The sequence below is a fragment of the Oncorhynchus kisutch genome, linkage group LG28 (genome assembly GCF_002021735.2).
Source record: "Oncorhynchus kisutch isolate 150728-3 linkage group LG28, Okis_V2, whole genome shotgun sequence".
Classification (NCBI taxonomy): Eukaryota; Metazoa; Chordata; class Actinopteri; order Salmoniformes; family Salmonidae; genus Oncorhynchus; species Oncorhynchus kisutch.
Window position 1 is genome coordinate 44,849,945 of NC_034201.2, and position 14,230 is coordinate 44,864,174.

At 49.6% G+C, this 14,230-nt stretch overlaps 1 protein-coding gene across 3 annotated transcripts in view; it reads left to right on the plus strand.

Moving 5' to 3' along the window:
- The window catches only part of LOC109873357 (sarcoplasmic/endoplasmic reticulum calcium ATPase 1), a 105,105-nt gene that overhangs the window by 20,880 nt on the left and 69,995 nt on the right, over positions 1 to 14,230 (plus strand). For all 3 annotated transcript variants that reach the window (XM_031807727.1, XM_031807728.1, XM_031807729.1), the window contains exon 4: positions 6,225 to 6,329. In XM_031807727.1, coding sequence (XP_031663587.1) covers positions 6,225 to 6,329 — 105 coding nt within the window. The remainder of the gene's footprint in view (positions 1 to 6,224; positions 6,330 to 14,230) is intronic.

Here is a 14,230-nt window from a genome sequence, read left to right on the forward strand (position 1 = left end):
GCATTATGTGAGAGAGGGAGTATAGGTCAAGGTTTTGGTTTGTGTAGGAACGGAGTGAAAGTCAAGTGGCCATTGAATTGGGCCCTGATGCTTTGCTTGTTGTCGTGCCATGTCTTCGTAAACATTATTTTAATACGTTTTTTATTTTTGTTTTTTCGTTTTTTCTTCCATTTGTTAAAGCTGTGCGTTGGTTTTAAGGTGATGTTGAAACTGTGGCCATTCAGTCCCAATAAGCCATCTGTCTGGAAGTGAAGCGTAACTCCTGTCTCCTCTCAAGGGTCTCCAACCTTTTCTAGCATGAGAACAACTTTTTTTAAAGAAATGTCGTGAGCTACTCTTTTTCTAGCTTTCAAAAAGGCACATTCTCTTCTCTGCAACTCTTCCCCAGGTCCTTCGTGCTCTACTTTCTCTTGTACACTTTGTATTCTGTCAATATGCCTGGTAAAATAATGTTTCATAAAAACTCTGAGGGGGGAGGGACCCTACAAAATCAATTTTGTCTAGCATTATTTTTTATGTGAGCCAGACCATTTGGCGACGTTCACCTAAAAGAGACGTTCATTTGGCTCCCAAATTGCTCTTCGTTCAGGAATGCCTTAGAAATTGACTTAAAACCATGACGATATTATACGCCTCTCATTTTAAATCCTAAAACATTGCAAACCATTATGTCAGATCGTGAAATGTATACATTTTTACCTGATCAAATGATTACATGACCTGCCTTTTTTTTAATGAAGATCAAATGTAATACACTGGGAAAAAAATGAGCGTGGACCAGAATGAGGCCCCCTCCTCACTATACATTGTTCCTGCTCTGTGGTATTGCCATCTTCATAGTTAAAAAAAAGTGTCTGGAGCTCAACAAGCTATAGTAAAAGTATGCAAATCAGGTTGACTAGATAATAGCTGGGAACTTGCGGCATCTGATACCTGTGAGATTTATTTTATGACGGTTTGCAGTGGAACAGGTGAAAATTCCATGTACTTTCAGAATTGTTTGGCGAGCTACTCATAGGTGGTCTGGTAGCTACTCATTGGTGGTCTGGTAGCTACTCATTGGTGGTCTGGTCGCTACTCATTGGTGGTCTGGTCGCTACTCATTGGTGGTCTGGTCGCTACTCATAGGTGGTCTGGTCGCTACTCATAGGTGGTCTGGTCGCTACTCATAGGTGGTCTGTTCGCTACTCATAGGTGGTCTGTTCGCTACTCATAGGTGATCTGTTCGCTACTCATAGGTGATCTGGTAGCTACTCATAGGTGCTACTGGTAGCTCGCGATCGGCCTGTTAGAAATCCCTGCTCTAATTCCCGTCTGCTAAAACTAAGAACACTCGCTAATTGTCAGAAATACCACGGAAGTGTGTGTCAGTCACAAGTACAGAGTAGCTAGCCAGGTGCCGGAAGCACCCATGGGTTAGAATGTCTTGCCGAAGGAGCTCGATTTTGGTGGCCTCCGGTACATTGTAACGCCTTCACTTCATCTGAAATATACAGCAAAATTATGGAATATTTTATCAAGTTTACCTCTGAAATTGTTGTTTTTGTGGTATTGTGCAGAAAGATATTACTTTGCAACTAAAATTACTGAGCATGTATGAATTGAGTGTACTGTTTTGGATATGGCGGGGCCTAAGGTTGGGCAATTCCAGTCCTCGAGGGCCTGATTGGTGTCACAGTTTTTCCCCAGCTAACACATCTTTGGTTTAGAATGCAATTTCATTAATCAGCTGTGTTTTTTAGGGATGGAGAAATTGTGACAACAATCAGGCCCTCGAGGGCTGGAGTTGCCCACCCCTAGGCCTATGTGATCAGGACTATTTTCAATAGCAACGCAACGTTGCAGAGTACACAGGTTCAGCTTTCCCAACTTTGGTCCCGCCCTGGTTTACTCTTCCCTCGGTTTCGCTTTCCTCCGTCGAAAATGAAACCTCGTTTCATCACCTCCAACATGCTAGATCGATTTCTGCTGAAAGTGGTAGACGCACTGCACACACACACAGACGGGCATTCTGACCTCGTTTCATCACCTCCAACATGCTAGATGGATTTCTGCTGAAAGTGGTAGACGCACTGCACACACACACACAGAGACAGGCATTCACATTGCTTCTTCAGAAAGTTGCAGGAAATACGAAATAACTAACTACGTTAAAAAGTCATACTGGTATCAAAAAAACAAACATTCACCACAGCTGTGATGGAAACAGGACGTTTTGGTAGAATTTTCTAAATGTTGACAGATAATTTAATTCGGGCATGTTTTTTTTTTTGTGTCGGCAAAATTAATTATGTAAAAAATGGTGGTGAAAACGCCGTTATGCAAATATTGATTATAATAAACATCGTATCTAAGTAAACTTGGAGTCACACGATAATATGTGGTGTGGTCCTCCCACTACGACTTGGGAAAGCATGCAGTTTATTAGGCTACAGATGAAATAAGTTATGAACTTCACAGGGTGGTGAATGTGCACAGTGATGGACTTAACACCCCTTTCCAATAAATATCCAGGGTCATGTTCTGGTGACATGATGATCGATGCTTGACTGCCGTTTTGAGAAATAAAAGTATTCTCGCTCTTATTCATGAATAATCTCATGTAGACTAGCCTACCCTCACAGCCTACCTGCATTGAATCTGTGAGCTGTTGGCTAGAGCTCAGGTGTCAAGACCAGAGGAGGCACATTGATATTCAACGTTTTTTTGTGACAAAACTATTAGTAGAGTTGATAATGTGATGAAAACGCATTGACCTTTTTAGATTTTTATTCAGTTCTTGAAAACTTAAACGGAAAAAGTCCATTTTGTGTGCACTACTTCATCACACTGATTTCTAGCTGTAACAAGTCAGTTTGGTGGGAAAATGTGCATTAAAATCTGTCGCCAATTGGATGGAAATCTACCTACTGATGCGTTCTGTTCATGTCTTATGATTAAATTAATTAAATCAAATTAATAAATGTTCAATACATTTAGGTAAATAAATGTTATATATTTATAAATAAATGTTATATATTTATAAATAAATGTTATATATTCATAAATAAATGTTATATATTTATAAATAAATGTTATATATTTATAAATAAATGTTATATTTATAAATAAATGTTATATATTTATAAATAAATGTTATATATTTTTAAATACATGTTATATATTTTTAAATAAATGTTATATATTTTTAAATAAATGTTATATATTTATAAATAAATGTTATATATTTATAAATAAATGTTATATATTTATAAATAAATGTTATATATTTATAAATAAATGTTTTAATATTGTTGAATTCCATTGTAACGGCTGTTGGGGGAAGAAGGTGAGGACCAAGGTGCAGCGTGGTACGTGTTCATCTTTTTTATTCGAACTGAACACTGAATAACAAAGAGAACAACCGAAACAGTTCTGTCTGGTGCAGACACAAAAACAGAAAGCAACTACCCACAAAAACCCAGTGGGAAAAGGCTACCTAAGTATGGTTCTCAATCAGAGACAACGATAGACAGCTGCCTCTGATTGAGAACCACACCCGGGCAAACAACAAAGAAATATAAAACATAGAAAATGAACATAGAATGCCCACCCTAGTCACACCCTGGCCTAACCAAAATAGAGAATAAAAACCTCTATGGCCAGAGCGTGACATCCATTTTTAGTGTCTGGATTTGGTGAGGGCCCAAATGATCAAACTTTGACCAGAATGAGGCTCTCCACTACCTGTTCCTGCAGTAATGATTCTTATCAAATATTTTCAGAATTTATTGGTAGATAATTGGCAAAAAAGCCAAAGGTCTACCAGTAGTCTATGCAAATTAGTGAGCCAAATGAAGGGCTCTCACTGATGCGATTCGGTTACATTGACTGACGAGGTGAGTTACTCACCGTCTGGCAAGCCCCAACATCCTAGGGAAGGAATAATTAGAAAATCCTTTGGTTTATTTGTCCCGATGCGGTTCCATGGTCATATAACAACATTGCATGACTTATGATTGATTTGACTTTATTCAGTCACTTCAAACACATTTTATAAACTTGCTGTTCAGTTGTCAATTAAAGCACAGTAAATAGCCTACTGTGAAATTTGACTGCAACCAACCGCAGCGCACACATGTTGTATCAACCAAATTGTGCCGACAGATGGCCATAACAAAGAGGTTCCCTGTCATCGCTGGCTTTGTGACTGACGGGCGCCTATCCTATCAATAGATTGCTAGAAGATGCATATCATTCATTCTGGGAGAGCGCTCGATGGACTTGCGAATTTATACTTTTACATGAAAAGTAGTCATGTTTAAAAAAAATATATATATATATATATACATACATACATACATACAGTGGGGCAAAAAAGTATTTAGTCAGTCACCAATTGTCTAAGTTCTCCCACTTAAAAAGACGAGAGGCGCCTGTAATTTTCATCATAGGTACACTTCAACTATGACAGAACAAATGAGAAAAGAAATCCAAAAAATCACATTGTAGGATTTTTTATGAATTTATTTGCAAATTATGGTGGAAAATAAGTATTTGGTCAATAACAAAAGTTTCTCTCAATACTTTGTTCTATACCCTTTGTTGGCAATGACAGTGGTCAAGCAGTGATGTTTTGGAGCTGTTGCTGGGCAACACGGACTTTCAACTCCCTCCAAAGATTTTCTATGGGGTTGATATCTGGAGACTGGCTAGGCTGGCTAGACTGGTCCAGGACCTTGAAATGCTTCTTACGAAGCCACTCCTTCGTTGCCCGGGTGGTGTGTTTGGGATCATTGTCATGCTGAAAGACCCAGCCACGTTTCATCTTCAATAACCTTGCTAATGGAAGGAGGTTTTCACTCAAAATCTCACGATACATGGCCCCATTCATTCTTTCCTTTACACGGATCAGTCGTCCTGGTCCCTTTGCAGAAAAACAGCCCAAAGCATGATGTTTACACCCCCATGCTTAGTAGGTATGGTGTTATTTGGATCGAACTCAGCATTCTTTGTCCAACCAAAAACACAACGAGTTGAGTTTTTACCAAAAAGTTATATTTTGGTTTCATCTGACCATATGACATTCTCCCAATCTTCTTCTGGATCATCCAAATGCTCTCTAGCAAACTTCAGATGGGCCTGGACATGTACTGGCTTAAGCAGAGGGACACGTCTGGCACTGCAGGATTTGAGTCCCTGGCGGCGTAGTGTGTTACTGATGGTAGGCTTTGTTACTTTTGTCCCAGCTCTCTGCAGGTCATTCACTAGGTCCCCCCATGTGGTTCTGGGATTTTTGCTCACCGTTCTTGTGATCATTTTGACCCCACGGGGTGAGATCTTGCGTGGAGCCCCAGATCGAGGGAGATTATCAGTGGTCTTGTATGTCTTCAATTTCCTAATAATTGCTCCCACAGTTGATTTCTTCAAATCAAGCTGATTACCTATTGCAGTCTTCCCAGCCTGGTGCAGGTGTACAATTTTGTTTCTGGTGTCCTTTGACAGCTCTTTGGTCTTGGCCATAGTGGAGTTTGGAGTGTGACTGTTTGAGGTTGTGGACAGGTGTCTTTTATACTGATAACAAGTTCAAACGGGTGCCATTAATACAGGTAACGAGTGGAGGACAGAGGAGCCTCTTAAAGAAGAAGTTACAGGTCTGTGAGAGCCAGAAATCTTGCTTGTTTGTAGGTGACCAAATACTTATTTTCCACCATAATTTGCAAATTAATTAATAAAAAATCCTACAATGTGATTTTCTGGATTTTTAAAATTAATTTTGTCTGTCATAGTTGAAGTGTACCTATGATGAAAATTACAGGCCTCTCTCATCTTTTTAAGTGGGAGAACTTGCACAATTGGTGGCTGACTAAATACTTTTTTGCCCCACTGTATTTTTTTAAAGATGAAGTGGAAGAAGTAGTTGGCTGAAAATTAGTCTGTAACCGGCCGATTAGCCGACAGACGGCGCTAATGGAAAACAGTGCCAACTGGCTAGCTAGGCTGAATGAAAGGAAAGGACAGATCAGAACGAGTTGCTCTCCTTCAATATTCTCTACACAGAGCGGAGTGGAGTGAAGGGTAGATTTGCGGGACCCAAACGGTCGTGAATGATGAGCTATCGACCGGGGCTTGAGTCGCTGATCTGCTCCGATCCTCTTCACTGCTCAATACTCACTGTGGAGAAGAAAACACTTTTACTAGAATCTGTTATATTAACTCTATGTGCCCCCCCCCTCCCCCTCCAGGTGCTAGCTCTGTTTGAGGAGGGGGAGGAGACCATCACAGCCTTCGTGGAACCTATCGTCATCCTGCTTATCCTCATCGCTAACGCTGTGATCGGAGTCTGGCAGGTGAGTGGCTCTATCTTGTGTGTGTTCACCTGATCATGTGTCAGGAGATGGTGCTGACATGCAGGATATTATATGGTGTGTCACCTTAACGAGTCATCTATACAGAACCATAACTTGTGTTCTGCTTTCGACCTTCATACGTGCCAGCAAGGCTTTTATTGATGGGTAGGATAGTAAAGCCGTATTCAATTGAAACATGGAAACCATGGAGACAAGGCCAAGCTTTTAAATTGCCCGGTGTATATACACGTGGCAATGTACATGGTGCTTCTAGAGGCGCTAGTAAAACAAGCCATTGATTATGTAAATGCTAGTTCTGTAGGTATTTCACTCAGAGCGATCACTTACTGTCTTTGTTCATTTCACTCTGTAGAATGAGGAGGAATGGGTAGAATGAGGAGGAGAGATGGGTAGAATGAGGAGGAGGAGAGATGGGTAGAATGAGGAGGAGGAGAGATGGGTAGAATGAGGAGGAGGAGAGATGGGTAGAATGAGGAGGAGGAGAGATGGGTAGAATGAGGAGGAGGAGAGATGGGTAGAATGAGGAGGAGGAGAGATGGGTAGAATGAGGAGGAGGAGAGATGGGTAGAATGAGGAGGAGGAGAGATGGGTAGAATGAGGAGGAGGAGAGATGGGTAGAATGAGGAGGAGGAGAGATGGGTAGAATGAGGAGGAGGAGAGATGGGTAGAATGAGGAGGAGGAGAGATGGGTAGAATGAGGAGGAGGAGAGATGGGTAGAATGAGGAGGAGGAGAGATGGGTAGAATGAGGAGGAGGAGAGATGGGTAGAATGAGGAGGAGGAGAGATGGGTAGAATGAGGAGGAGGAGAGATGGGTAGAATGAGGAGGAGGAGAGATGGGTAGAATGAGGAGGAGGAGAGATGGGTAGAATGAGGAGGAGGAGAGATGGGTAGAATGAGGAGGAGGAGAGATGGGTAGAATGAGGAGGAGGAGAGATGGGTAGAATGAGGAGGAGGAGAGATGGGTAGAATGAGGAGGAGGAGAGATGGGTAGCATGAGGAGGGATGGGTAGCATGAGGAGGGATGGGTAGCATGGGGAGGAGGGATGGGTAGCATGGGGAGGAGGGATGGGTAGCATGGGGAGGAGGGATGGGTAGCATGGGGAGGAGGGATGGGTAGCATGAGGAGGAGGGATGGGTAGAATGAGGAGGAGGGATGGGTAGCATGAGGAGGAGGGATGGGTAGCATGAGGAGGGATGGGTAGCATGAGGAGGGATGGGTGGAATGAGGAGGAGGGATGGGTAGAATGAGGAGAGATGGGTAGCATGAGGAGGGATGGGTAGCATGAGGAGGGATGGGTAGAATGAGGAGGGATGGGAGGGATGGGTAGCATGAGGAGGGATGGGTAGCATGAGGAGGGATGGGAGGGATGGGTAGCATGAGGAGGGATGGGTAGCATGAGGAGGGATGGGTAGCATGAGGAGGGATGGGTAGCATGAGGAGGGATGGGAGGGATGGGTAGAATGAGGAGGGATGGGTAGAATGAGGAGGGATGGGTAGCATGAGGAGGGATGGGAGGGATGGGTAGCATGAGGAGGGATGGGAGGGATGGGTAGCATGAGGAGGGATGGGAGGGATGGGTAGAATGAGGAGGGATGGGTAGAATGAGGAGGGATGGGTAGAATGAGGAGGAGAGATGGGTAGAATGAGGAGGGATGGGTAGCATAAGGAGGGATGGGTAGAATGAGGAGGGATGGGAGGGATGGGTAGAATGAGGAGGGATGGGTAGAATGAGGAGGGATGGGAGGGATGGGTAGAATGAGGAGGGATTGGAGGGATGGGTAGAATTGGGAGGGATGGGTAGCATGAGGAGGGATGGGAGGGATGGGTAGCATGAGGAGGGATGGGAGGGATGGGTAGCATGAGGAGGAGGGATGGGTAGCATGAGGAGGAGGGATGGGTAGCATGAGGAGGAGGGATGGGAGGGATGGGTAGCATGAGGAGGAGGGATGGGTAGCATGAGGAGGAGGGATGGGAGGGATGGGTAGCATGAGGAGGAGGGATGGGTAGCATGAGGAGGAGGGATGGGTAGCATGAGGAGGAGGGATGGGAGGGATGGGTAGCATGAGGAGGAGGGATGGGTAGCATGAGGAGGAGGGATGGGAGGGATGGTTAGCATGAGGAGGAGGGATGGGAGGGATGGGTAGCATGAGGAGGAGGGATGGGAGGGATGGGTAGCATGAGGAGGAGGGATGGGAGGGATGGGTAGCATGAGGAGGAGGGATGGGTAGCATGAGGAGGAGGGATGGGTAGCATGAGGAGGAGGGATGGGTAGCATGAGGAGGAGGGATGGGTAGCATGAGGAGGAGGGAGGGTAGCATGAGGAGGAGGGATGGGTAGCATGAGGAGGAGGGATGGGTAGCATGAGGAGGAGGGATGGGTAGCATGAGGAGGAGGGATGGGTAGCATGAGGAGGAGGGATGGGTAGCATGAGGAGGAGGGATGGGTAGCATGAGGAGGGGGAATGGGTAGCATGAGGAGGAGGGATGGGTAGCATGAGGAGGAGGGATGGGTAGCATGAGGAGGAGGGATGGGTAGCATGAGGAGGAGGATGGAGCATGAGGAGAGGGATGGGTAGCATGAGGAGGAGGGATGGGTAGCATGAGGAGGAGGGATGGGTAGCATGAGGAGGAGGGATGGGTAGCATGAGGAGGAGGGATGGGTAGCATGAGGAGGAGGGATGGGTAGAATGAGGAGGAGGGATGGGTAGCATGAGGAGGGATGGGAGGGATGGGTAGCATGAGGAGGGATGGTAGAGGGAATGGGAGGAGGGTAGCATGAGGAGGGATGGGTAGCATGAGAGGGATGGGTAGAATGGGAGGATGGGAGGGATGGGTAGCATGAGGAGGGATGGGTAGAATGAGGAGGGATGGGAGGGATGGGTAGCTGAGGAGGGATGGGTAGAATGAGGAGGGATGGGAGGGATGGGTAGCATGAGGAGGGATGGGTAGCATGAGGAGGGTGGAGGGATGGTAGCATGAGGAGGGATGGGTAGCATGAGGAGGGATGGGTAGCATGAGGAGGGATGGGTAGCATGAGGAGGGATGGGTAGCATGAGGAGGGATGGGTAGCAGGAGGAGGGATGGGTAGCATGAGGAGGAGGGATGGGTAGCATGGAGAGGAGGGATGGGTAGCATGAGGAGGAGGGATGGGTAGCATGAGGAGGAGGGATGGGAGGGATGGGTAGTATGAGGAGGAGGGATGGGTAGCATGAGGAGGAGGGATGGGAGGGGATGGGTAGCATGAGGAGGAGGGATGGGTAGCATGAGGAGGAGGGATGGGAGGGATGGGTAGCATGAGGAGGAGGGATGGGAGGGATGGATAGCATGAAGGAGGAGGGATGGGTAGCATAATGAGGGGGGATGGGTAGCATGAGGAGGAGGGATGGGAGGGATGGTTAGCATGAGGAGGAGGGATGGGAGGGATGGGTAGCATGAGAGGAGGGATGGGAGGGATGGGTAGATGAGGAGGAGGGATGGGTAGCATGAGGAGGAGGATGGGTAGCATGAGGAGGAGGGATGGGTAGCATGAGGAGGAGGGATGGGTAGCATGAGGAGGAGGGATGGGTAGCATGAGGAGGGGAGGGATGGGTAGCATGAGGAGGGATGGGATGGGTAGCATGAGGAGGAGGGATGGGTAGCATGAGGAGGAGGGATGGGTAGCATGAGGAGAGGGATGGGTAGCATGAGGAGGAGGGATGGGTAGCATGAGGAGGAGGGATGGGTAGCATGAGGAGGAGGGATGGGTAGCATGAGGAGGAGGGATGGGTAGCATGAGGAGGAGGGATGGGTAGAATGAGGAGGAGGGATGGGTAGCATGAGGAGGGATGGGAGGGATGGGTAGCATGAGGAGGGATGGTAGAATGAGGAGGGATGGGAGGGATGGGTAGCATGAGGAGGGATGGGTAGCATGAGGAGGGATGGGTAGAATGAGGAGGGATGGGAGGGATGGGTAGCATGAGAGGGATGGGTAATAATGAGGAGGATGGAGGGATGGGTAGCATGAGGAGGGATGGGTACGCATGAGGAGGGATGGGAGGGATGGTAGCATGAGGAGGGATGGTAGCATGAGGAGGGATGGTAGCATGAGGAGGGATGGGTCGCATGAGGAGGGATGGGTGCATGAGAGGGATGGTAGCATGAGGAGGGGATGGGTAGCATGAGGAGGGATGGGTAGCATGAGGAGGGATGGTAGCAGGAGGAGGGAGGGTAGCAGAGGAGGGATGGGTAGCAGGAGGAGGGATGGGTAGCAGGAGGAGGAGGGATGGGTAGCAGGAGGAGGAGGGATGGGTAGCAGGAGGGAGGAGGGATGGGTAGCAGGCAGGAGGAGGGATGGGTAGCATGAGGAGGAGGGATGGGTAGCATGAGGAGGAGGGATGGGTAGCATGAGGAGGAGGATGGGTACATGAGGAGGGATGGGAGGGATGGGTAGCATGAGGAGGGATGGGTAGCATGAGGAGGATGGGTGGAATGAGGAGGAGGGATGGGTGGAATGAGGAGGAGGGATGGGTAGAATGAGGAGAGATGGGTAGCATGAGGAGGGATGGGTAGCATGAGGAGGGATGGGTAGAATGAGGAGGGATGGGAGGGATGGGTAGCATGAGGAGGGATGGGTAGCATGAGGAGGGATGGGAGGGATGGGTAGCATGAGGAGGGATGGGTAGCATGAGGAGGGATGGGTAGCATGAGGAGGGATGGGTAGCATGAGGAGGGATGGGAGGGATGGGTAGAATGAAGGAGGGATGGGTAGAATGAGAGGGATGGGTAGCATGAGGAGGGATGGGAGGGATGGGTAGCATGAGGAGGGATGGGAGGGATGGGTAGCATGAGGAGGGATGGGAGGGATGGGTAGAATGAGGAGGGATGGGTAGAATGAGGAGGGATGGGGTAGAATGAGGAGGAGAGATGGGTAGAATGAGGAGGGATGGGTAGCATAAGGAGGGATGGGTAGAATGAGGAGGGATGGGAGGGATGGGTAGAATGAGGAGGGATGGGTAGAATGAGGAGGGATGGGAGGGATGGGTAGAATGAGGAGGGATTGGAGGGATGGGTAGAATTGGAAAGGGATGGGTAGCATGAGGAGGGATGGAGGGATGGGTAGCATGAGGAGGGATGGGAGGGATGGGTAGCATGAGGAGGAGGGATGGGTAGCATGAGGAGGAGGGATGGGTAGCATGAGGAGGAGGGATGGGAGGGATGGGTAGCTTGAGGAGGAGGGATGGGTAGCATGAGGAGGAGGGATGGGAGGGATGGGTAGCATGAGGAGGAGGGATGGGTAGCATGAGGAGGAGGGATGGGTAGCATGAGGAGGAGGGATGGGAGGGATGGGTAGCATGAGGAGGAGGGATGGGTAGCATGAGGAGGAGGGATGGGAGGGATGGTTAGCATGAGAGGAGGGATGGGAGGGATGGGTAGCATGAGGAGGAGGGATGGGAGGGATGGTAGCATGAGGAGGAGGGATGGGTAGCATGAGGAGGAGGGATGGGTAGCATGAGGAGGAGGGATGGGTAGCATGAGGAGGAGGGATGGGTAGCATGAGGAGGAGGGATGGGTTAGCATGAGGAGGAGGGATGGGTAGCATGAGGAGGAAGGATGGGTAGCATGAGGAGGGAGGGATGGGTAGCAGCAGGAGGAGGGGATGGTAGCATGAGGAGGAGGATGGGTAGCATGAGGAGGGGGGATGGGTAGCATGAGGAGGAGGGATGGGTAGCATGAGGAGGAGGGATGGGTAGCATGAGGAGGAGGGAATGGGTAGCATGAGGAGGAGGGATGGGTAGAATGAGGAGGAGGGAGGGTTTAGCATGAGGTAGCATGAGGAGGGATGGGAGGGATGGGTAGCATGAGGAGGGATGGTAGAATGAGGAGGGATGGGAGGGATGGGTAGCATGAGGAGGGATGGGTAGCATGAGGAGGGATGGGTAGAATGAGGAGGGATGGGAGGGAATGGGTTAGCATGAGGAGGGATGGGTAGAATTTAGAGAGGGGATGGGAGGGATGGGTAGCAGAGGAGGGATGGGTAGCATGAGGAGGGATGGGAGGGATGGGTAGCATGAGGAGGGATGGGTAGCATGAGGAGGGATGGGTAGCATGAGGAGGGATGGGTAGCATGAGGAGGGATGGGTAGCATGAGGAGGGATGGGTAGATGAGGAGGGATGGGTAGCATGAGGAGGGATGGGTAGCAGGAGGAGGGATGGGTAGCATGAGGAGGAGGGATGGGTAGCATGAGGAGGAGGGATGGGTAGCATGAGGAGGAGGGATGGGAAGCATGAGGAGGAGGGATGGGAGGGATGGGTAGTATGAGGAGGAGGGATGGGTAGCATGAGGAGGAGGGATGGGAGGGATGGGTAGCATGAGGAGGAGGGATGGGTAGCATGAGGAGGAGGGATGGGAGGGATGGGTAGCATGAGGAGGAGGGATGGGAGGGATGGATAGCATGAGGAGGGAGGGATGGGTAGCATGAGGAGGAGGGATGGGTAGCATGAGGGAGGAGGGATGGGAGGGATGGTTAGCATGAGGAGGAGGGATGGGAGGGATGGGTAGCATGAGGAGGAGGGATGGGAGGGATGGGTAGCATGAGGAGGAGGGATGGGTAGCATGAGGAGGAGGGATGGGTAGCATGAGGAGGAGGGATGGGTAGCATGAGGAGGGGAGGATGGGTAGCATGAGGAGGGGAGGGATGGGTAGCATGAGGAGGGGAGGGATGGGTAGCATGAGGAGGGGAGGGATGGGTAGCATGAGGAGGGGAGGATGGGTAGCATGAGGAGGAGGATGGGTAGCATGAGGAGGAGGGATGGGTAGCATGAGGAGGAGGGATGGGTAGCATGAGGAGGAGGGATGGGTAGCATGAGGAGGAGGGATGGGTAGCATGAGGAGGGGGGATGGGTAGCATGAGGAGGGGGGATGGGTAGCATGAGGAGGAGGGATGGGTAGCATGAGGAGGAGGGATGGGTAGCATGAGGAGGAGGGATGGGTAGCATGAGAGGAGGGATGGGTAGCATGAGGAGGAGCGGAGTGGTAGCAGAGGAGGAGGGATGGGTAGCATGAGGAGGAGGGATGGGTAAGAATGAGGAGGAGGGATGGGTAGCATGAGAGGGATGGGAGGGATGGGTAGCATGAGGAGGGATGGTAGAATGAGGAGGGATGGGAGGGATGGGTAGCATGAGGAGGGATGGGTAGCATGAGGAGGGATGGGTAGAATGGGAGGGATGGGAGGGATGGGTAGCATGAGGAGGGATGGGTAGAATGAGGAGGGATGCGAGGGATGGGTAGCATGAGAGGGAGGGTAGCATGAGGAGGGAATGGGAGGATGGGGTAGCATGAGGAGGGATGGTAGCATGAGGAGGATGGGTAGCATGAGGAGGGATGGGTAGCATGAGGAGGGATGGGTAGCATGAGGAGGGATGGGTAGAATGAGGAGGGATGGGTAGCATGAGGGAGGGATGGGTAGCATGGTAGCAGGAGGGATGGGTAGCAGGAGGAGGATGGGTTAGCAGGAGGAGGGATGGGTAGCAGGAGGAGGAGGGATGGGTAGCAGGAGGAGGAGGATGGGTAGCAGGAGGAGGAGGGATGGGTAGCAGGAGGAGGAGGGATGGGTAGCATGAGGAGGAGGGATGGGTAGCATGAGGAGGAGGGATGGGAGGGATGGGTAGTATGAGGAGGAGGGATGGGTAGCATGAGGAGGAGGGATGGGAGGGATGGGTAGCATGAGGAGGAGGGATGGGTAGCATGAGGAGGAGGGATGGGAGGGATGGGTAGCAGAGGAGGAGGGATGGGTAGCATGAGGAGGAGGGATGGGAGGGATGGATAGCATGAGGAGGAGGGATGGGTAGCATAAGGAGGAGGGGATGGGTAGCATGAGGAGGAGGGATGGGTAGCAGGAG